The sequence below is a fragment of the Hemibagrus wyckioides genome, linkage group LG03 (assembly GCF_019097595.1).
Source record: "Hemibagrus wyckioides isolate EC202008001 linkage group LG03, SWU_Hwy_1.0, whole genome shotgun sequence".
Classification (NCBI taxonomy): Eukaryota; Metazoa; Chordata; class Actinopteri; order Siluriformes; family Bagridae; genus Hemibagrus; species Hemibagrus wyckioides.
In genome coordinates, this window is record NC_080712.1 from 9,135,357 (window position 1) to 9,158,279 (window position 22,923).

At 35.9% G+C, this 22,923-nt stretch overlaps 1 protein-coding gene and 1 pseudogene across 4 annotated transcripts; one reads left to right on the forward strand and one right to left on the reverse strand.

Moving 5' to 3' along the window:
* Positions 1-199: 199 nt before the first annotated feature.
* On the reverse strand, positions 200-3,791 carry LOC131351342 (caspase-6-like). Of its 4 annotated transcripts, XM_058386745.1 has the most exons (8): positions 3,656-3,741; positions 3,528-3,558; positions 3,387-3,431; positions 2,760-2,894; positions 2,477-2,553; positions 2,206-2,381; positions 1,869-2,016; positions 200-1,527 (listed from the first exon to the last, which is right to left on the reverse strand). In XM_058386745.1, the coding sequence occupies exons 3-8, from the start codon at positions 3,413-3,415 to the stop codon at positions 1,298-1,300; spliced, it is 795 nt and encodes a 264-aa protein (XP_058242728.1). In that variant the 5' UTR covers positions 3,416-3,431; positions 3,528-3,558; positions 3,656-3,741; the 3' UTR covers positions 200-1,297. The 4 variants fall into 4 exon arrangements, with proteins under 4 accessions (XP_058242728.1, XP_058242726.1, XP_058242725.1 ...); XM_058386743.1 differs by lacking the exon at positions 3,656-3,741 and adding an exon at positions 3,776-3,791 and having other exon boundaries at positions 3,387-3,558; XM_058386742.1 differs by having other exon boundaries at positions 3,387-3,558; positions 3,656-3,770.
* Positions 3,792-5,868: 2,077 nt separating this feature from the next.
* LOC131348325 (GTPase IMAP family member 8-like) lies at positions 5,869-19,792 on the forward strand (annotated as a pseudogene).
* The last annotated feature ends 3,131 nt before the right edge of the window (positions 19,793-22,923 follow it).

Below are 22,923 nucleotides of genomic sequence, written 5' to 3' on the forward strand. Positions count from 1 at the left end.
AATAATGAAGTTGATTATAATAAATTCTGTCAAAAAGAATAGTAGGCTACTAAACCATGTACATAAAAAAGATGTCTTACTTTCTTTATTGTTTAATAGGGGCCGATCACCAAGACTTGAGAGAATCATTTTATAAAGTCAAAAATGTTCACCATTAATGTTTTGTGTGTGAATAAAATTGAAATAATGTGAGACACAGTTTCCACTGTTAAACAAACTTTTATTTTAAACTGACCGCAGTACCTGAAAATGTAAAATGAATCACTTGTTGTACAGGACGTCTGTCAGAGACACATCCACCAAAGCGCAGGGGTTTAGAATAGAAAAAGCAGAAAACTTTTATGAACTGTGTGTTACAGAACTATTGTGTAATATCAGGTGCAGATAGACATCAGCAACATTAATATGTAATTATATGAAAATGTTGATCATTACAATAATAATTGTCTTCCATGCATAAACAACCACCCTTAGTTAATGAACAAATTAAAATATTTACATTCCTGTGCTAATTTTCTGTGCAGCACAAATACCTAAAGTAAATCATTTTTATGCCTCCAACACTGTATTATAGCAGGGTAGGAATAACCATCTGCAATCCTTACTTCTGTAATCCAAAATGATGGGAAATTGATAATAGATACACTGGTTATTTGGTACACAGGATGCAAGATTGGCACACAATCTCACAAAAAAAATATAAAGAACATTGTCGTCCATCTATCCATTCAATCATATCTCTCCATGTACCCTAACTGAGTTATGATCATATTGAGTCTAACATTAAACTAGCATCCAGAGTCTGCTTGTCATTGCTGAGAGAAAATGCGTGGTTTAAATGCGTGGTCAACTCGTTTTCATGCTACACAGAATGTTCACGAAAATATGATTTTCCTGACCTGAGCATGGGGCAGGGGCAGCCGGACATGACAATCATGGTCAGGGTCAGCATGAATCCTTAGTCTATCCTGGAAACAGTGGAGAATTCACCCTGGATGGGACACTGGTGCATCACAAGACACAATGTGCATACGCATTCACATGCTTATCCATACCTATAGGCATGTTAGAGTAGCCATTTCACTGAACTGAATGTTTTTGGGCAGTGAAAGAAAACCAAACAACCTGGAGTACACAGACACATGAACACAATGACCCAAGCTCAAGATCAAACCAGTAACCTTACACACACTTGATTTTCCTTGCAAAATATTAAAAAACAAGCAATGCTGAATAGTACCGTCCAGAATAGTTTTGTAGTAACCGTGAATGCACTGGGTCTGAGTGCTACTGTTTACTATTTATTACACCTAAAGTATAGTTTTTTAGTCAGCATGGAGGTGAAGCAAGGCATCTGTTTTTTGCCCATTTTTCCATATCCCAGGTTGACACTGCGTCGGGAAACCTTCTGGTTGACCAGTGTTAGGAGCTCAGTGAACTCCTTGCTTGAGCCATGCTGTTCCAGCGTTTCACATAAATCCTGAATGTACAACGTTCCAGACCAGATATCACGAAAAGAGTAGAATCCTATTCAGAAAAAAACATTGAAATATGATCAGCCACTGGATCTATAATGATCAATAAGTTATAAACAGGGCTACGTATATAAATAAACTGAGCTAGATAGATGTTATAGGAGCAACTACCCTAAAAACCTTTGGTTCTTTATTTGGTTCTTCATTATTCTGAGCCTTCATAAAACATTTGATATGTAATATGCAATATTTCGTATATTCTTTTATAAAGATGGAGGAGTTCAAGCAAAAGTAATGAATTTTTATAGGTGAGCTGAGTCAAAAGATTTGACTTACTGAAAAGAGCCAGAATCATTTATTTTTGTTTTGTTTGTGTTTTTTTTCCATACATACCTTCTGCTGCAGAGTAACACATGAGGAAATCTGCCCCTGCTGGGATGGTGTAGATGTTAGCTGCTTCCTCCACATTTTCCTCATCATCAACAATATCCCCTCCCACCATGCCGGTCACAGCATCTTCATATTTCTCACCAGCACATGCCTTCATTCACAGAAACACAGATGTTTGGTTTTATGAAAATTTGTTTGGAACTATATTTGTTTGAAATATGATTCGAGTTCATTCACTGGTTATCATATGCATATGCAAATTACAGCACATATATCTGTAGAGTTTCCTGCATATGTAATGAAATGAATGCTGGTACAGTTGAAATGACTTTAGAGTCACCTGGAAGATGAAGATCTTGGGCTTCCCTACAAGGCTCTTGCACTTATCTCCTCTGAAGGGATCTGTTATTTCCTTAATCTTAAACATATCATCAGAGGCATATATATGCCCTTCTGTCCCATGAGTCAGGAAAATGCAAACAAAGCAGTCGGCATCTGCGTGGTCCATCTCTGCAGCTGTGGATGGGTAAAAGCAAATAATGTTGATTCTACAGAATTTATAGTAATTAAGCCAGTTCTCAGAAACATGTAGAAGTTCAGGAGGGTTGTACCTTTTCGTATTTCCATGAGCACCTCCTTCATAGTTTTGTTATTGTTTACCTTCACTTCAAATCCTAAGGCTTGAAATCTGATAGAGCAAAATGTTCACAATTTATTTTGGTAGTTTTAATCTTTAAAGCCTAGATCCATCATTTCAAATATTCATTAGAAAATAACTGAGGTATTTGTCCCCTCAGAAAAGACATTGTTTGCTCTCAGGATATAATTTATCTAAGACTTACAGTACATTTGAAATGTTTATTTACACAGAGGAAAAGGTTAGTGAGTGTGAACCTTTTTGTGAGGTTGTCTCTGTCTATATTTGTTCCACGGCGCTTCGGACAAGACTGAAACTTTTCATGGTTGAAAATTAGTGCCAATCCTCTCCTCTTGTGGTTCATCTCATACTCCATTGTTGGATCAGTTTTACTGGCAATCAAAAGCATATAATATACGAGTCTAATAAAAGCATCTGATTTCAAAAGTGATTTAATTGTTTATTTGACCAGAGAGGATAATGTCAGTAAAAATACAACATCTACAGAGATCAGGTTTAATATGACAACTGGTAGCAGCTGTACTTGTAAATATTTATTCAAGGTGAAATCAGCTGTTTAGTTACACTATAGCTTCTCACAGAGGGTGAAACTGCTTTAAAGTGAAAAGAATTGAATGAAAAACTACAATTGCATCCACCACCTCTACAGACCTTTGACAACATGATTGGCTCTAAATGCTGTATATTAACACTGTTAACTCAAATATGATAATATGTTTTGATTAAATTTTATTTAAAAACATCAACAACAACAACAACAACAACAAATAACATATCGCCAGTTAGAGAGGCACAATTAGAGAAAAAGAGAAACACCTCACACATTCATTAAAAAATACTCAGTAAAGGATCTGCAGTTTTACCTTTTACTTTGCGCTCCACCCTCGGACATTTTCTATCTTCGTGCTCTTCAAACACGAAGAATGAGGAAGTTAAATGTGTTCATCAAAACATAAAAACAATTATTTTGTCCGAGCTGGATTATCTGCTCAGACTCCACTTACTTTAGCTGAAGTCTAAGTTAGCGAGAGACTCCTGAAAGAAGAATGATGGGTTTTTTTTTAAATATTAAAAATATTTTAATATTGTGAGGAACAAAAATCAAATGTTAAAAATAAAAAATAGCTACTACCTCACAGGAATTCTAACATTTAGGCTAAACTTGGCTAATGGACTACATAAACTAGACTATATAAAAAAAAATAAAAATATTTATTAAAAAAAACCTTATGTGAGATTAAAAGAGATGTACCAAAGGAAACTCGCCTGAAACCAGCAACTAACTAAATAAAGAATGAGGAGGAGCTCCTGTATGGACTGCTTATATAACAACCTTGCCCTACTTGGTGTAAGAGAAGCTGTTTAGTACAGCCATAGCGCCACCTACTGGAAAAAAATACCACCATCAAATAGTGTCTCACTAAAACCCATTAATTACTCACCATACACTTAGTGAGAGAACAGTGTAAAGAAATAATTTTGGTTGGAAAAAAAAAGGTAAACGATTTCACATTGTGCACTGATGATGTTTTTTGTTTTTAATTAAGTCCTAGTAATCCCTAATTACACACCAAACACTAATTACTCACCAACCTGAGAGAAGTGTATAAACTTTAATCATTAGGAGTAATTCAACCACACCACCACCTGATCCAGACAAAGCTATGTGTCACTCCCTTATGTATATAAACAGCATCCAGGTGGACTTTTGCAAATATCCACACGGAATATCTGCAGACATGTTAGTCTAGTAAGTTATAAAGTATTTCTTAAATTAATTAAATACATTTAGTAATACAGTATTAATATTGCATTTCTTCTTTCTGTCCAGAAACAGCTGATTAAATTTAAATTGCTCTGCTCATCAATTTCTGCACAAAACATATTTCATTTGTGAGACGTGGATTTTAGACTTTTTTAGTAGGGGAAAAAAATCTAGGGTGTCTCATATAACAAATTAAGATCAGCTCTATTTCAGGTTTTACCACATACTAAAATAAAGGCTCCTGTTTCGTGTGAATCCTGCCCAATGAAAAGAATGGGCTCCACAATCAGATCCACAAGTGAGAATGCGGGTCAGCATTACATTTCTAATCATGTTTTCTTATGTGACATAAAAAATGCACATATGCCTTATACCTCCAGACTAGAGGTTTGAGTCCTGTGTTTTCAGAGTTTGCATGGTCATATATACTCCACCCTTTACAAATGCAACGCTATTCACAACACTTTATATGGCCAAAACATGGCATCTTATTTTTCCCATGCTGCTCTGAGAGAGAATAATAATAATAATAATAATAATAATAATAATAATAATAATAATAATAATAATAATAATAATAATAATAATAATAATGAGCTTAGGCTTAGGCTATCGTCGTTCTAAATCCCGCTTTAATGCATTGAGGAAAGTTTACAGAGTACAGATGTACAGTGTGGAACGATGTGATACAGTATTAGAAGGTTACGGCAAAATGCTAATCAATGGACATTCGAAGGAATTTGATAAAAGGCTGCAATTGCATCCACCACCTCTACAGACATGCGACAACATGATTGGCTCTAAATGTTGTATTTAACAACAAATATAATATTTATTAAGCAAATTTTATTGAACAACAACAACACAACATATCTCTTCGAAAGGCACAATAAAAGAGAAACACCACGTTATTCTTGGCAATATTGTGCCCCACACATTCTAAGGGCATTAAAAAATTTTATTTAGTAAAGGATCTCTAGTTTTACCTTTTACTTTGCACTCCAGCATTCTTCAAATACAAAGAATGAGGAATTTAAATGATTTCATCAAACTGCAAAAACAGTTCCTTTGTCTGAGCTGGATTATCTGGTCAGACCAGACTTACTTTGTTTGCAGTATAATTTAACGACACACTTCTGAAACGAGAAAAAAAAAAAAAAAAAAGTTTACGGTTTAATGGGTTTTTAAATAATAAAAATATTTTAAGTGTAAGAAACAAAAATTTAATGTTAAAAATTAAAAACAAAAATAGCTACGACCTCACATGAATTCTAAAATGGAATTACTCACCAAACACAAAGAGAACAGTGTAAATCAATTACTTTAAATTACTTTACCAAAGAATTGTTAAAGGATTGTTTGTTTCGCCTTGTGCACCACATTGTGCACCTGTCCCACCTGGTGAGGTTTTCTTTATTTTTTATTAAGTCTAATTAATCAATTACATACCAAACACTAATTACTCACCACACCTATCCTTAGAGAAGTTTATCCTGATCCAGACAAAGCAGCTGTGTCTCACTCCCTTTTATTTCCATGCTGCTCTGAGAGAGAAAATGAAAGTGAAATCATTCCGGTATATACAACCTAGCCTCTGAGAGACAGTGTGCTCCACACAGCAGAGACACTCTGAGATCACGGAGAACAGGAGAACAATGGCAGGTGAGAATTCAACTTCTAGACATGTAATCAGATGTAAAAATTAGGATTATTATTATTATTATTATTATTAATAATAATGAGCTTAGGCTTAGGTTATCGTTGTTCTAAACCCTGCTTTTATGCATTGATGAAGGTTTACAGTGTACAGGTGTAGAGTGTGGAACGATGTGATATTAGAACCAGGACGGAGCAACACTTCAAGAAAAAGTTTTGGTAGTCGGTAGCATCAGGCGGGGGAAATATGTGACACTCAAAATTAGCCGAAGTTAGATATCAGCGAACGCCTGTTCAACTAACTTTAAAAAGCCAAAAGACTCTTCTTAAATAAAATAACAGTTAATTACAAAAAAATACCAAAAAAAACTGGATACAAGTACTTTTGTATTTTAATTAAAGTAAACATTTAAACTTTTGACTTCTACATTTACTTGAGTAATATTGTTAACTAAGGTATCTCACTCAAGTACAGCAGATACTGAATAAGGGACAAACAGATGTGAAGCATAAGAGTTGCATTATTTAAAATGCAAATAAGAATGTTAAACCAGGGTTTAGGAATGTGTGAGATTATGAATACCAAGAATTATTTATTTATTTTATTCTGGCCTGAACACATCATTTTTTTTTTATTCTCATGCAGTTTTCCAAAATGAGCTCCCAAAAAAGAAGCTTTCAAAGAATACGAAACAGAAGAAGAAGACCTGGCCGCCTTTTTTAAATCTGTTTGGATGTTTGGGATGTTTGCTTGTGGTATTTCTTGGAATTCAGGTAGGCTGAATTATCAGTTATTAAGCCTGAAGTTAGATTATTTACAAGAAATAGACCTTCTATTTAAGAATAAGATCACTTCTGTACTTACAAAGTTAGTACTTATTTTGAACATCTAAAGTAGGCCACTCAAAATGCTGTTTTCCCACAGATGCATCACAGCAACTCTTCAAGTGAACAAGGTAAGGTTATAATAATATATGCAAAAAATATGCCAAAAATCCAACAAGGCAAAACATTAATGTCATATTCTACCAGTTCAAGAATTCATTGATGAATTCAATGACTCAAAGTGAAAGGAATTTAATGAAAAGCTGCAATTGTAGCCACCACCTCTACAGACTTGTGACAACATGATTGGCTCTAAATTCTGTATATTAACAATGTTAAATCAAATATGATAACATTTATTAATTAAATTTTATAAAACAACAACAACAACAAAACATATCTCTATTTAGAAAGGCACAATTAAAGAGAAACCCCACATTATCCTTGGCATTATTGTGCCCCACACATTCGCAGGGCATTAAAAAATTTACCTTTTACTTTGCACACCAGCCTCTGACATCTTCTGGCTACTCAAACACAAAGAATAAGGTAACTGCAAGAACAGTGTGAAATGACAGGTTATGAATACCAAGTATTAAATGTTAACCACTGTTAAAGTATGAGCGGTGTGTAGCATGAAGATAACTCAGGCTTCTTTTCAGCCGGGGTTTACAATGACCCAGAGTAAAATATTTCAAGTGTGAAAAGTCTAAACATTGATTTTAACTGAATAAAAAAATTGCCATATGGTTATTGTTATTAGCATATCTTATTTAATTGTAACATTTTATTTTATACTGGCCTGAACACAATTTCTTTGACTCTTATGCAGTTTCCGAAAATGAGTTCCCAGGAGAGAGGCATTCTCAGAACACAAAACAGGAGACCTGGCTGCCTCTTTTTGGAATGTTTGGATGCTTGGGATTTTTGCTTGTGATATGTCTTGGGATTCAGGTAGGCTGAAATATCCTGACTGACATAATACTTCTGTTATTAAGCCTAAAGTTAGATTATTTACAAGAAATTGAGCTGTAGCTTAACATTAAATGGATATCAGGTACCAAATACTCCATCTTATTCAGTTCAATTCAATTTCATTCAGTTCAGTTTTATTTGTATAGTGCTTTTAACAGTGGACATTGTTACAACACAGCTTTTCAGAAATAAATAAATTCTGGATATAAATTTTAAAAACTTGTTTACCTAATGAGTAAGCCAGAAGCAATAATGGCAAGAAAAATGTCTCTGAGAAAACGTGAGGAAGAAATCTTGAACTCTTCTTGAATACTAATTGGAAAACACCTTAGACGTCACTATGGCTAAATTCTTGGCGCAAAACGTTGCATTATATACAGATTACCAAATGACATGAAAACATTTTCAGCAACCTCAAGCAATTTCTAACTGCTTCTGCAGCATGTGCATACTCTGGTCTGAAGTTGCTTTTCCTTTGTTGTGCATTCTCAATAGCCTGTATATGAAAATTAATTAAATATAGTATTTAGCATCTGCTGCTATTGCATTTCTGCATTAAATATCTGGATTCTGTTTTCAAAAGCATGTTGGATCACTTCTGTGCTTACAAAGATTGTCACTGGGCAGTAATGTATATGTGACAAATAAAGACAACTTAACTTAAAGTTAGTGTTTATAATGAACATCTAAAATAGACCACTCAAAATGCTGTTTTCCCACAGATGCATCAGAGAAACTCTTCAAGTGAACAAGGTAAGGTTTTAATAATATATGGACAAATATGCCAAAAAATCCAGGCAAAAAAATAATTTGTTAAAAATGAATTAATAAAATGTCATATTTTAACAGTTCAAGAATCCAGTGATGAGCTTCGGATCCTGCTGATTGGAAAGACAGGTGCAGGCAAAAGTGCAACAGGAAACACCATCCTTGGAAGAAAGGCTTTTAAATCTGATGCGTCTTCTTCATCTGTAACAACACAGTGTGAGAAAGCCAGTGGAACTGTACATGGCAGAAAAGTCTTTGTTATTGACTCTCCAGGCCTGTTTGACACTCAGTTATCTGTAGACAAGGTGGTCAGTCGGATTAAGCGGTGCATTCCATTCTCTGCTCCAGGACCTCATGTCTTTTTAGTTGTGATACAAATAGGTAGATTCACAGAGCAAGAAGAAAAAACAGTTGAAATATTTCAATCAATCTTTGGAGAAAATTCCTCTGGGTACATGATGGCTCTCTTCACTCATGGAGATCAACTAAACGGAAAGAATATTCATCAATATGTACGCAACAATACAAAGCTTTTGAATTTCATCAAGAAATGCAATGGAGGATACCATGTGTTTGAAAATGAAGATCAGAATCCAGAACAAGTCATCCAGCTCCTGGACCAGATTGATAAGATGGTCACTGTAAATGGTGGAGAATATTACACTACAGAGATGCTTCAGGAGGCCGAGAGAGCGATAGAAGCAGAGAAACAGCGAATCCTGAAAAAGAATAAAGCAAAGAGAAAGAAAGAGTTAGAAGAACTGAGGAAGAAGTTTGAAGGAGAAGAACTTGAGAGAGAGAAAAAGAAGATAACTAAGTGGCATGAAGAGAAAGCAAGAGAATATGCTGAAATTGTTTACTCTTATTGTGATATCCTCATTAAGATGTTAATTGAAATTATATCAAAAGAATTAATAAACAAAATCTGCCATGTTTTCAAACAATAGCACTTATAAAATAATCATTACCCACAAATGTTTGTAATGATTTTAAAGTGACTCCAGAATCAGTAATGTTCCAGCAGAATAAGGTCATCATCAAACTGGCTACTTGTTAAGTGTAACAGTAAATCTTTTACTTTGTAACATTCATCATAGTCACATTTTGTCAGAGGAATATCAATAATCAGAGGAATGTAGTAATGAATATTCAACATGAAAACATGGTTTTATTGATCAAGAACCTTTGACCATTCTGTGCATAAAATATTGAATAGTAATTAGTTACTTTTACTTGACTTCATTTTGGGTTAATCCAAAGCAACTGACAAATGACATGGCATTAAACTCACAACCTCACTCTCCTACCTCTCTATCTACCTGCTGTAATGGACAGATTTGAAACTACCTAGAACCTGCCTCATTCAGGAGTGCTTCCTAGGGACGTGTCTTTTTCCTGCCCATTTAATCTTGATGGTTTCTGAAGGTCTTTTTGTAAAATCTTTGTAGCATTTTTGTTTTTGTTCCACATTTAATTTTAGATTACAATATTTTGGTGACTTCCTTAGTTTTGTTTCTTTTATCATGGAGTTGTATTCTTGTGTATAATGTTACTTACATTACAACTTTAGGTATATCTTTCTTTTTTGGTGCAATTAGAATTTTACTTAGCCTTGTGATTAATTTCTGTATCTTTTTGATTTGTTTTTGTAACTCCTCATCACTATTTGTGACCTGGCACCTTGCCCTTAGTGAATTTTCTGTAACTTGAACAAATAAATTTATATACCTCAATATTATGGGACATTGACCTTGTATTCCAGATCATTATAAATAGTTAGCACTTAAACCATGAATGTTGCTTCCTCTTCAGCATAAGATGTCAGTGGTTATGGAGGATAAATGCCACAGTAATATTAGAGCAATTCCGATATTTAACTGTTCATGATGTTTAACATTTTACTGCTTTATACACACAGAGCTTATATTTATATACTGTATAGTGTCACAACAAAGACACAAAAATGGACACAAGTACAGTTTAGTGGTTTCTTAAAAATAATTCAGGTTATTATTATTATTATTATTAAAATCCAAAATGCAAGGCAATCTAAACAGGCAAACAGACAATCAACAAACAGGTTATCAAAGAAACAGGCAAAGCACAAACAGATGAGGAAAACAGGATCAAAACCAGATAATTACCGTGAGCTAAAGGCTTGGTGTCGTCAGAACACAGAACAATGTGGCTTAACTTTGGGAAACAGGTGAACATAATCAAAAGTCTGGTGCTGGGTGTAGTGGAGTCCACTGCAGCCATGTTTATATGTCGTGGTGTGTTATGGGAAATGCAAAGTTTTACTTATACTTTACTTACTAAACTTTAATTTACTTACTAAATATACTGCATCAGCTATATGTGGTTGAAATGACAACAAAGCTTCTTGACTTGACTTCACTTGAAGATGGTAGGTGACACAGTGACAGTATTTGTTTTCATATCTCAGTTTTATGATTATAGCAAATATCTAATTAACCCAGTTGCAAATATTTAAGTAACCCTGTTGTGTTTAAACATTCATTTTAATTATAGTTTTCAAGAATACTGGCACATTTGTGTTTACTGACATACTTTGAGTTATTTTATTTGTGCGTTAATTGTTATTTTTCCCAAAGATTTTGAAGCTACAGAGCAGCTCTATGAGAGAACAAGTGAGCATACTTTCTCTAGCATCAACCTTGTCCATGTTATAATAGAGAAGAACAATTTCATTATATTTATAATAGTATATTTATAATAGTAATAGTATAATTAAATCATGTTAAGTTCACAGATCACATTAGATCATTTCTACATTATATTATTATTTGTACATCTGTACTTTTAGCAACGTCCAGTCTAAATACCTGTTTCTGCACAGTTGTTTAAGCTATAATGAAGTATAATGGAGTATATAAGTTGTACAGCTGGGTAGATAAGCACTAAGTGCCTCCTTTTCTCTAGCTTGTGCTGGGATTTGAACTTACAACCTTACTTATCTGGTTCTCTATCTACATGTTGTAATGGACAGACTTGAATCTACCTTGAACCTTTTTTAGGTGTTTTTTTTTTCTTTGGCCTTTTAATCTTAAAGGCTTCTGAAGGTCTTTATATGAAGTAGCATTTAGGTTCTTGTTTCACGTTTATTTAAGATTCAATCAGAAGTCCAGTTACAGTGAATGTGGAAGTGCCGGTATGTTGTAGGTAGTGGAGTCCACTGCGGCCATGTTTATATGTCATGCTGTGTGTACATGACAAATTTCTTTGCAGATTTAATGAGGAAGCTACAGAAAAACTGTAATTCTCACATCCAGAAAAAATGCTCAAATAGCACTAACCATGTAGGAAGTAAGCATGATACAATGTGTTCCCCAGTATTTTTAAATTAACATATTTTAGGTTATGTAAATTTCATAAAAGTAATGAAAAGTAAAAAGGCATAAAGCAATTATTAAAACATGAAAGCTGCACTTGGCCAACTGCTGCAATTAGAGTGTCTCTATTAATTGTAATTTCTAAATAATAATGTTTTAATACTGCCTTAGCTTCTTCTAACCATAACCTTAAGGGTTCATCATTTGCTTAAGCTTAGTTCATGGGCTGGTCAAGTGCCAAAGCAAATGATCCTGATTTGTTTGACTGTTGCTGCAGAACAGGAAATGAAAGCGAGACTGTTCTTTCAGAGTTAAACAAAACTCAGTCTCTGAGAGACAGTGAGCTCCACACTCAAATCTGTGAGACTCCAACTTTAACAACAGGATGGCAGGTGAGATAAAATGACTATATTTGTTTTCATGTCTCAATTTTATGATTACAGCCAATATTTAAAGTAACCTAGTTGTGTTTAAACATTCATTTTAATTACCATTTGTTTACAGTCACATTTGTGTTTATTGTAGTATTTTAAGCTATTTTATTTGTGTGTTTATTTTATTTTATTAAATTAGTTTATTTAAACTAATTAGGTTTTTTTTTTATAGTTTTTAGTTTATTCATTTTAATTACCATTTGTTTACAGTCACATTTGTGTTTATTGTCGTATTTTAAGCTATTTTATTTGTGTGTTTATTTCTCAGGACAGCTGAATCAGTACATGGCCTGGCTTCTTTCTTCTAAATTGCGGCTGCTCACATGTTTTGTTCTTGTGGCAGGTTTTGGGATTCAGGTAGGCTAAAATTTCACACGTAATAATACATAATAAACTTATGTTACATTATATGCAAGACAGAGCTTTGTAGTTTTGTATTACTGTTTGCTATTGTGGTTTAGAAAAGCGAAGGTAGAGAAATCATAAAATTAAATAACACAAAAAATGCTGTATGCTTCAAATATCGATTTTAAATGAAGAAAGTGAGTGCATACTTTCTCTAACATCAATCGTATCCAAGTTATAATAGAAAAGAGGTGTTTCATTATAGCTATAACAGTATAAATAAAACTCAAAGTTCACAGGAGGTCACTTATTAGATCATTTTTGTACATTGTATTAATATTAACACATTGAAAATAGACAAGTCTAATTATTATTTTCCCCAAAGGTTTGGAAGCTACAGAACAGCTCTGTGAGTGAACAAGGTATGTACTGTACATTAACATTAACAAAAAACATTTGAAATATTCAACAAGACAAGAAATTAATGTTATATTCTACCAGTTCCAGAATTTAGTGATGAACTTCGGATCCTGATGATCGGAAAGACAGGTGCGGGCAAAAGTGCACCATCCTTGGCAGAAAGGCATTTAAATCTGATGTGTCTTCTTCATCTGTAACAACACAGTGTGAGAAAGCCAGTGGAACTGTACATGGCAGAAAAGTGTCTGTTATTGACTCTCCAGGCCTGTTTGACACTCAGTTATCTGAAGACGAGGTGGTCAGTCGGATTAAGCTGTGTATTCCATTCTCTGCTCCAGGACCTCATGTCTTTTTAGTTGTGATTCAAATAGGTAGATTTACAGATGAAGAAGAAAAAACAGTTGAAATATTTCAAGCCATTTTTGGGGAAAAGTCCTCCAGGTACACGATGGCTCTCTTCACTCATGGAGATCAACTAAAGGGAAAGAATATTCATCAATATTGATTATATTGTTCGCAAAAATACAAAGCTTTTGAATTTCATCAGGAAATGCAATGGAGGATACCATGTGTTTGATAATGAAGATCAGAATCCAGAACAAGTCATCCAGCTCCTGGACCAGATTGATAAGATGGTCACTGTAAATGGTGGAGAACATTACACTACAGAGATGCTTCAGGAGGCCGAGAGAGCGATAGAAGGAGAAGAGAAGAACTTGAGAGAGAAGAAAAGAAGAAAACTAAGCAGCATGAAGAGGAAGCAAGAGAAAAGGCTGAAAGGGGTTACTCTTATTCTAAAACATATCTTCAGTGGTTAATAGACATTATTTTACATTTTTTATGGCTAGGCCATGTTTAATATTTGCACAGCAATTTTAAATAATCATTAACTAAAGACTGTATCCTTGTGTACCCTGATGTCTGAAACTCACAATCACCGCCACATACTTTTCAATGTACATTCTGTAACGGACAGACTTGAAACTACTTTCAACCTGCCTCATTTTATGAAACAGCTTCTCAGGCACAGTGAACCCATACAGCATAGTCTCATTACTGTCCTTACAGCCATTACTGGAGTAGATTTCTGCCTCCATGGGGATGAGAGCCAGCTTAGATGCATTCCACTTCCAACCGTCACTTAGCAGATAAGTACTTGCCCCCACTTTCTTAACAAATGTCAGAGGTTCTGTGATTCTGGATGATACTTTATGAACATGCTCAGCACTCTGGAAACATACTACCTATGTACTACTTGCTTGTTCGTTGCTTATGCTTCACAGTCTCACTTACTTGCTTGAGTGTTTTAGTTCTGTGTGAGACATACAACTTTGTCGCATCTTCACTTAGCTCAACAACTCAAATGGGGTATCTCCTGTTGTTGTATGTGGAGTAGCACAGTAATTTTGTAAGCACTCTGTTAATGCTTCTTTCCATGGTCTTTGCATTATTTGGGAAGTGTTTATGCACTCTTTCAGCATCCTATTGAATCTCTCAATAGTTCTGTTTGCTATTGGGTATTATACACTGAAATATTGGTGCTTTAGCTCTCTCTCAGAGAGTCAGCAAATGCATGGTTTGTAAACTGACATTCTTTGTTAGAGACCAGGTAGGAAGGAATTCCTTTATTAGTTAACTAAACTAAATACTGAAATACTGACTGTCCTGAATTTGAACTTTTTCTCTTCTGAATCTGTATAGCAGCAAGTTTCTGTTGATGAACAAATATGCTTAGATCCTTTCTTGTCATTTGTGTCAAATTGATTTCCATAACAGAGGCATGCCCAGCACACATTCCAGTCATTCTGTAAGAGTTAACAAGTCAAACTGTCCTGCTATAGTACTTACTATTTTCTTTTGCCGTGAAATATATGTTTTATATATTTTAATTTTTAAAGCTTCGTTTTTCACTTATATCATAAATCTTAATAGGAAAACCTAATTGTTCTCAACTCCTGGCATTTTACAGCCAACCTTATGTGCCCTGTGCACCTTGACGGCTTAGAATAATGCTAACTGACGTTTGTATCATGTTCATTTATAAGACCTGGTATTAACAGGCATGTGTGAGTAGAGTGACAGATTCTTCTTATATAAAATGAATAGTTAATTACAAAAAGTGGCAACATTAAAGCAAGGATAAATGTAGTACTTTTCTACTTATGTACCTTTGGATACTTCAGCGACTAAAGTACGTTTGTACTTTAACTCAAGTAAAAATTTTAATTGAGTGATTTCTATATTTACTGGAGTAACATTTTAACTAAGGTATCTCTACTTTCACTCAAGTACAGTAGATATGTACTTTGCCCACCACTGATGTTCTTGAGACGTATAGGACATAGAAATACATATAACTAGTTAGCAATGCTTTTTCTAAAGAAAATATAGTATTTCTTTGAATGTTTGTGAGCGTCCACCTTTTGAGGTTTCTGTCTATATTTGTTGGTTGAAGATTAGTGCCAAGCCTCGCCACTTTTGGGTCATCTTGTTCTCCATTGCTGGATCAGTTTTACTGGCAATCAAAAGGACATTATATACGAGTCTGATAGCAGCACCCGATTTCAAAAGTGATTTAATTGTTTATTTGACCAGAGAGGATAATGTGTTTGGTGTTTGGTGTACTGGGATGTTTGGATGCTGTTGCCTTACCACCCTTGCAAGATGCTCGGGTTTGCTGACTGTGAAGTGGTTGAACACTTTATGTCCCGGGAAGCCTTCACATCTGTCCCCTTCTGGCTTTCCCTTTTAGTTATGCTGTCATAGCTAGTCTTTCCAGAGTCCCTGTCTGCACTTTACACATAATCTACATTGTCTTAAAACATCACATGAACATAAGCATACTTAATCTCTCTCTCTCTCTCTCACTGTTGAGCTCCCAGTGTTCTGAGTTTCCAGTGTGACCACTGGCTCTACCCCTGGTTGGAGTCTCGTCACTTGGTGGTGCTCACTGATGCTGTGGATGGATCTGTGTGAACAGCCTGTGACCAGGAGACAGCCGTGGACAGAGCCAATTGGAGACTATCACATCAATACGGATCTGCTGTTACATCTGTCAGCTTGCAACAGCAAGGAATTAGTGTCTATAATGAACTCAGAAACTACACTGACCTAATAGTTCCTCATAAGCCCTTGGTTGCTGTTGTATAAATGACATTATTTAGTTACATTTACATTACTTACATAATTACACACATACATTAGTTACATAATTACACACATACATTAGTTACATACATTAGTTCCATCAGAGGGTGAAACTGCCTCAAAGTGAAAGGAATTTCATATAAAACTACAGTTGCATCTGCCACCTCTACAGACTTGTGACAACATCATTGGCTCTAAATGCTGTATATTAACACTGTTAACTCAAATATGATAACACTTATTAATTCAATTTTATTTAAAAACAACAACGAAAACTACATCTCAAGTTAGAGAGGCACAATTAAAGAGAAACACCACGTTAATCCTTGGCAATATTGTGCTCACACATTCACAGGAAATTAAAAAAATACTCAGTAAAGGATCTGTAGTTTTACATTTTAATGAGGAAGTTAAACGTGTTCATCAAAACACAAAAATGTTGTCCGAGCTGGATTATCTGGTCAGACTCCACTTACTTTAGCTGAAGTCTAAGTTAGCGAGAGACTCCTGAAACAAGAATGATTTTAAAGTATTTGATGGTTTTTTTAAATATTAAAAATATTGTAATTGTGAGGAACAAAAATCAAATGTTAAAAATAAAAAATAGCTACTATCTCACAGGCATTCTAACATTTAGGATAAACTTTAAAGGACATAAACCAGACTATATAAAACAAAATAAAATGTTTATTTAAAAAAACAGTTTTTTATTTACCAAAGGAAACTCACCTGAAAACAGCAACTAACTAATTTAAGGATGAGGAGGAGCTACTGAACGGAATGTGCTGCTTGTATAACAACCTTGTCCTTCCCGGTGTAAGAGAAGGTGTTTACTACAGATATACCTACCAGGTGGAATTTTGCAAATATCCAAACAGAAAAAAACAGTCTGCAGACATGTCAATCGACAGTGTAAGAGAAGGTGTTTAATACAGTCTAGTGGAAAGTCCCAGTATTCCCAGTAATTACACACCAAACATAATTACTAACTTTCCGGCTCACTGGTTGTCCTTCCTTAAACCACTTCTGGTAGTTGCTAAGCACTGCATTACAGGAATCCACCACAAGACCTGCTGTTTTGGAGATGCTCTGACCTAGTCATCTAGCCATCACAATTTAGTCCTTAAATTCAATGAGATCCTTGCGCTTGCCCGGTTATTCCTGCTTTACCACATATCAACTTTGAGAACTGACTCTTCACCTGTGACACCTAATATGTCCCACCCCTTTTGATGTTCACCTGTGTTTTTGCATCCTTTTCTGTGTAAATGCTGCTCTGAGAGGGGAAACAAAAGTGAAAGTAATCATGATACTGGTTTACGAAACTTAGCCTCTGAGAGACAGTGTGCTTCACACAGCAGAGACACTCCGAGATCAACAAGTACAATGGCAGGTGAGAATTCAACTTCTAGAAATGTTATCAGATGTCAAGATTAATTGTAACATTTTGTTTTATTTAGGCCTGAACACATAATTTTTATGACTCTTATGCAGTTTCCAAAAATGAATTCCCAGAAAGGACGCCTTCACTGAACACAAAGCAGAAGAAGAACAAGAAGAACAAGAACAACAAGAACAACAAGAACAACAAGAACAAGAACAACTACTACAACAACAACAAGACCTGTCTGCCGTTTTCTAAACTGTTGGAATGTTTGAGATATTCGGTTTTATTTGTATATTATTAGTATATTTTAATTATATTATTATGTGGACATTATCAAAAGCAGCCTTACAGAAATAAACACATTCTGGATATGAATTATAAAAATATGTTTCCTTAATGAGCAAGCCTGAAGCAAGTCCCTGAGGAAACGTGAGGAAGAAACCTTAAGCTTGCTTTTTAAGCAACCTCAAGCTATTTCTAACTGCTTCTGCAGCATGCACATAATCTGGTGTGAAATCGCATTTCCTTTGATGTGTCTTCTCAATAGCCACATCATTTAAGAAAATGAATTAAATATACTATTTAACTTGTGCTGCTATTGCATGCCTGCACAAAATATCTGGATTCTGCTTTCACAAGCATGTTGTATCACTTCTGTACTTACAAAATTAGTGTTTATAAAGAACACCTAAAGTAGCCCACTCAAAATGCTGTTTTCCCACAGATGCATCACAGCAACTTTTCAAGTGAACAAGGTAAGGTTCTGATAATATATGAAAAAATATGTCAAAAATCCAACAAAGCAAAAAATTAATGCCATATTCTAACAGTTCAAGAATTTGTGGAGCTTCAGATCCTGCTGATTGGAAAGACGGGGGGGTGGGAAAAAGTGCAACAGGAAACACCATCCTTGGAAGAAAGGCTTTTAAATCTGATGTGTCTTCTTCATCTGTAACAACACAGTGTGAGAAAGCCAGTGGAACTGTAAATGGCAGAAAGGTCTTTGTTATTGACTCTCCAGGCCTGTTTGACACTCAGTTATCTGTAGACAAGGTGGTCAGTCGGATTAAGCTGTGCATTCCATTCTCAGCTCCAGGACCTCATGTCTTTTTAGTTGTGATTCAAATAGGTAGATTCACAGAGCAAGAAGAAAAAACAGCTGAAATATTTCAAGCCATTTTTGGGGAAAAGTCCTCCTGGTACATGATGGCTCTCTTCACTCATGGAGATGAAATAAAGGGAAAGAATATTCATCAATATGTACGCAACAATATAAAGCTTTTGAATTTTACCAGGAAATGCAATGGAGGATACCATGTGTTCGATAATGAAGATCAGAATCCAGAACAAGTCATCCAGCTCCTGGACCAGATTGATAAGATGGTCACTGTAAATGGTGGAGAATATTACACTACAGAGATGCTTCAGGAGGCCGAGAGAGCGATAGAAGCAGAGAAACAGCGAATCCTGGAAGAGAATAAAGCACAGAGAATGAAAGAGATAGAAGAACTCACGAAGAAGTTTGAAGGAGAAGAACTTGAGAGAGAGAAAACGAAGATAACTAAGTGGCATGAAGAGAAAGCAAGAGAATATGCTGAAATTGTTTACCCTTATTGTGATATCCTCATTAAGATGTTAATTGAAATTATATCAAAAGAATTGATAAACAAAATCTGCCATGTTTTCAAACAATAGCACTTATAAAATAATCATTACCCACAAATGTTTGTAATGATTTTAAAGTGACTCCAGAATCAGTAATGTTCCAGCAGAATAAGGTCATCATCAAACTGGCTACTTGTTAAGTGTAACAGTAAATCTTTTACTTTGTAACATTCATCATAGTCACATTTTGTCAGAGGAATATCAATAATCAGAGGAATGTAGATTTAAGATTACAATATTTTGGTGACTTGCTTAGTTTTGTTTCTTTTTTCATGGAGTTGTATTCTTGTCTATAATGTTGCTTACATATACAGCTTTAAATATTTCTTTAATTTTTTGGTGCAATTGTTAGAATTTTACTTAGTCTTGTGATTAATTTCTGTCTTCATTTTCTCTTATTTGTTTTTGTAACTCCACACCACTTTTTGTGACATGGAACCTTGCTCTTAATCCATGGTACCATCACACAAAATCTGTTCTATGCTGCAGTGACTGCATTGACAATGTAAATACCTCTGTATGTCTGCAAAAATGGTGGTATTGACAATAAAGAACCTTGAACCTCAATATTATGTGAAACTGATCTTGTCTTCATTACAACCAATTGGAAACATAATGAATAGTTAACACACAACGAATGTTGCTTCCTCTACAGCATAAGATGCCAGTGTTTATAAAGGATAAAGATAGTGATATTAGATTGATTTAAATTTTGAACTGTTGATGATGTTTATAATTTTACTACATTGTACACACAGAGCTTATAATCTAGCCATGGGGTCACAGTCCAGTGACTTCTGTGCCGGTCCCAAAATAGAAAGGGTTGGGTCAGTAAGGGCGTCCGGCGTAAAACATTAAATTTAACCAAATTTAACCATGCGAATCGTCAGTACTCTGAATTTCATACCAGATCGGTCGAGGCCCGGGTTAACAACGACCGCCATCGGCACCATTGAGCAACAGGGCGCTGGTGGAAATTGGGCTACTGTTGGTCAAAGAAGTAGAGGAGGGAGGAGAGTGTGCAGACAGAGAGAGAAGAGGAAAGGTAAGAGTGTAGGACTGAGAATAGGAACTCTGAATATTGGTACAATGACAGGGAAAGGTAGAGAGCTGGCTGATATGATGGAGAGAAGGAAGGTGGATATACTGTGTGTACAGGAGACCAGGTGGAAGGGTAGCAAGGAGTAGTATAGGAGCAGGATTCAAGCTGTTATTATTGTGTGGATAGTAAGAGAAATGGGGTAGGTGTGATCCTGAAGGAGGAGTTTGTGAGGAATGTTCTGGAGGTGAAGAGAGTGTCAGACAGGGTGATGAGTCTGAAGTTAGAGGTTGAAGGGGTGATGTTGAATGTTGTTAGTGGTTATGCCCCACAGGTAGGTTGTGAGTTAGAGGAGAAAGAGAGATTCTGGAGTGAATTAGATGAGGTGATAGAGACTATTCCCACGGGTGAGAGAGTGGTGATAGGAGCAGATTTTAATGGACATGTTGGTGAGGGGAACACAGGTGATGAGGAGGTGATGGGCAAGTTTGGAGTTAAGAAAAGGAACCTTGAAGGACAGATGGTAGTGGACTTTGCTAAGAGGATGGACATGGCTGCGGTTAACACTTATTTTCAGAAGTGGGAGGAGCATAGAGTGACTTACAAGAGCGGAGGTAGGCGCACACAGGTAGACTACATCCTATGTAGAAGAGGCAATCTGAAAGAGATTAGTGACTGTAAAGTGGTAGTGGGAGAGAGTGTAGCCAGACAGCATAGGATGGTGGTGTGTAGGATGACTTTGATGGTCTGTAAGAAGAGGTCAAAGATAGAGATAGAGAAGAAAACCAAGTGGTGGAAGCTGAAAAAGGAGGAATGTTGTGAGGAATGTAGACAGAAGTTGAGGCAGGCTCTGGGTGGTCAGGTAGTGCTGCCAGATGACTGGGAAACTACAGCAGAAGTGATCAGGGAGACAGGAAGAAAGGTGCTGGGTGTGTCATTTGGAAGGAGGAAGGAAGATCAGGAGTATTCAGAGGAAGAGGTTAGCCAAGAAGAAGTAAGTATATACAGGAATACAAGGAGTTACAGCACAGAGTGAAGAGGGTGGTGTCTAAGGCCAAGCAGAAGGCATATGATGAGTTGTACACTAGGTTAGACAATAGAGAAGGAGAGAAGGTTAGCTAGGCAGCGGGATCGAGATGGGGAGGATGTGCAGCAAGATAGAGTTATTAAGGATAGAGATGGAAAGGTGCTCACAATTGAGGAGAGTGTACAGAGAAGATGGAAGGAGAGCTGATGAATGAGGAAAATGAGAGGGAAAGAAGAGTAGAAGGGGTGAACTCTGTGGAACAGAAAGTAGACAAGATTAGAAGGGATGAAGTCAGGAAGGCTTTGAAGAGGATGAAAAGTGGAAAGGCAGTCGGTCCTGACGACATCCTGGTGGAGGTCTGGAAGTGTCTAGGAGAGGCAGGAGAGGAGAGGAATTTTTTCTAGGAGAGGAATTTTTAACTAGTTTGTTTAACAGGGTTTTAGAGAGTGAGAAGATGCCTGAGAAATGGAGAAGTGTATTAGTGCCGATCTTTAAGAATAAGGTGACGTGCAGAGTTGCAGCAACTATAGGGGGATAAAGTTGATGAGCCATACAATGAAGCTATGGGAAAGAGTAGTGGAGGCTAGGTTAAGGAAGGTAGTGGAAATTTGTGAGCAGCAGTATGGCTTCATGCCCAGAAAGAGCACAACAGATACCAATTTTTGCTCTGAGAATGTTGATGGCGAAATAGATACCTGATAGATAGATAGATAGATAGATAGATAGATAGATAGATAGATAGATAGATAGATAGATAGATAGATAGATACTTTATTCATCCCAAAGGGAAATTCACAGTTTCCAGCAGTATCCACAAACACAGGTAATAGATAAAATAGGAAGAATATAACAAAAATACTAAAAGACCCAAATTAGGGTATAAAAATAAAACAAAAAATATATCAAATAACAAAATATTACACAATTTAACAAAATATAGCAAAAAATACTAACTACAGAGATTTAAGGAATAAATATGGAGAATTAGATGAAAAACAAGATAAGTAATGTGCAAAACAAGTGTTTAAGGTTACAGACCTAGTTGATGTGCAAAAACTGCGTGTTTATGAGTGCTGTGCAAATCTCAGTTTATTGAGAGTTCTGTATGAACCGGAGTGTATTGTGTGTAGTGTGTGGTTTATTGTACAGTCCAGTACAGAGAGAAGAGTAGTGTCAGCACTGACTTCTCCCACCCTGTGTGGAATTAAAGTATAGGGATGGTCAGAGAGAGTTGCACTGTGTGTTTATAGACTTGGAGAAAGCGTTTGACAGGGTGCCAAGAGAAGAGCTGTGGTACTGTATGAGGAAGTCAGGAGTAGCAGAGAAGTATGTCAGAGTGGTGCAGGACATGTATGAGAGGAGCAGGACAGTGGTGAGGTGTGCTGTAGGGCAGACAGAGGAGTTCAAAGTGGAGGTGGGACTGCATCAGGGATCGGCTCTGAGCCCCTTCCTGTTTGCTATGGAGATGGACCAGTTATCAGAGGAGGTCAGACAGGAGTCTCCATGGACAATGAAGACTTCAGATGACATTGTGATCTGTAGTGAGAGCAGGGAGCAGGGAACAGGTGGAGGAAAACCTGGAGAGGTGAAGGTT

Excerpts from the sequence above, each read along its gene's own strand:
- LOC131351342 (XM_058386743.1), bottom strand. The coding sequence starts at position 3,415 with ATGTCCGAGGGTGGAGCGCAAAGTAAAAG. Across the intron at positions 2,895-3,386 it reads GGTGGAGCGCAAAGTAAAAG|TAAAACTGATCCAACAATGG; the intron begins GTAAAACTGCAG and ends TTTGATTGCCAG. Across the intron at positions 2,017-2,205 it reads CCAAGATCTTCATCTTCCAG|GCATGTGCTGGTGAGAAATA; the intron begins GTGACTCTAAAG and ends CTGTGAATGAAG.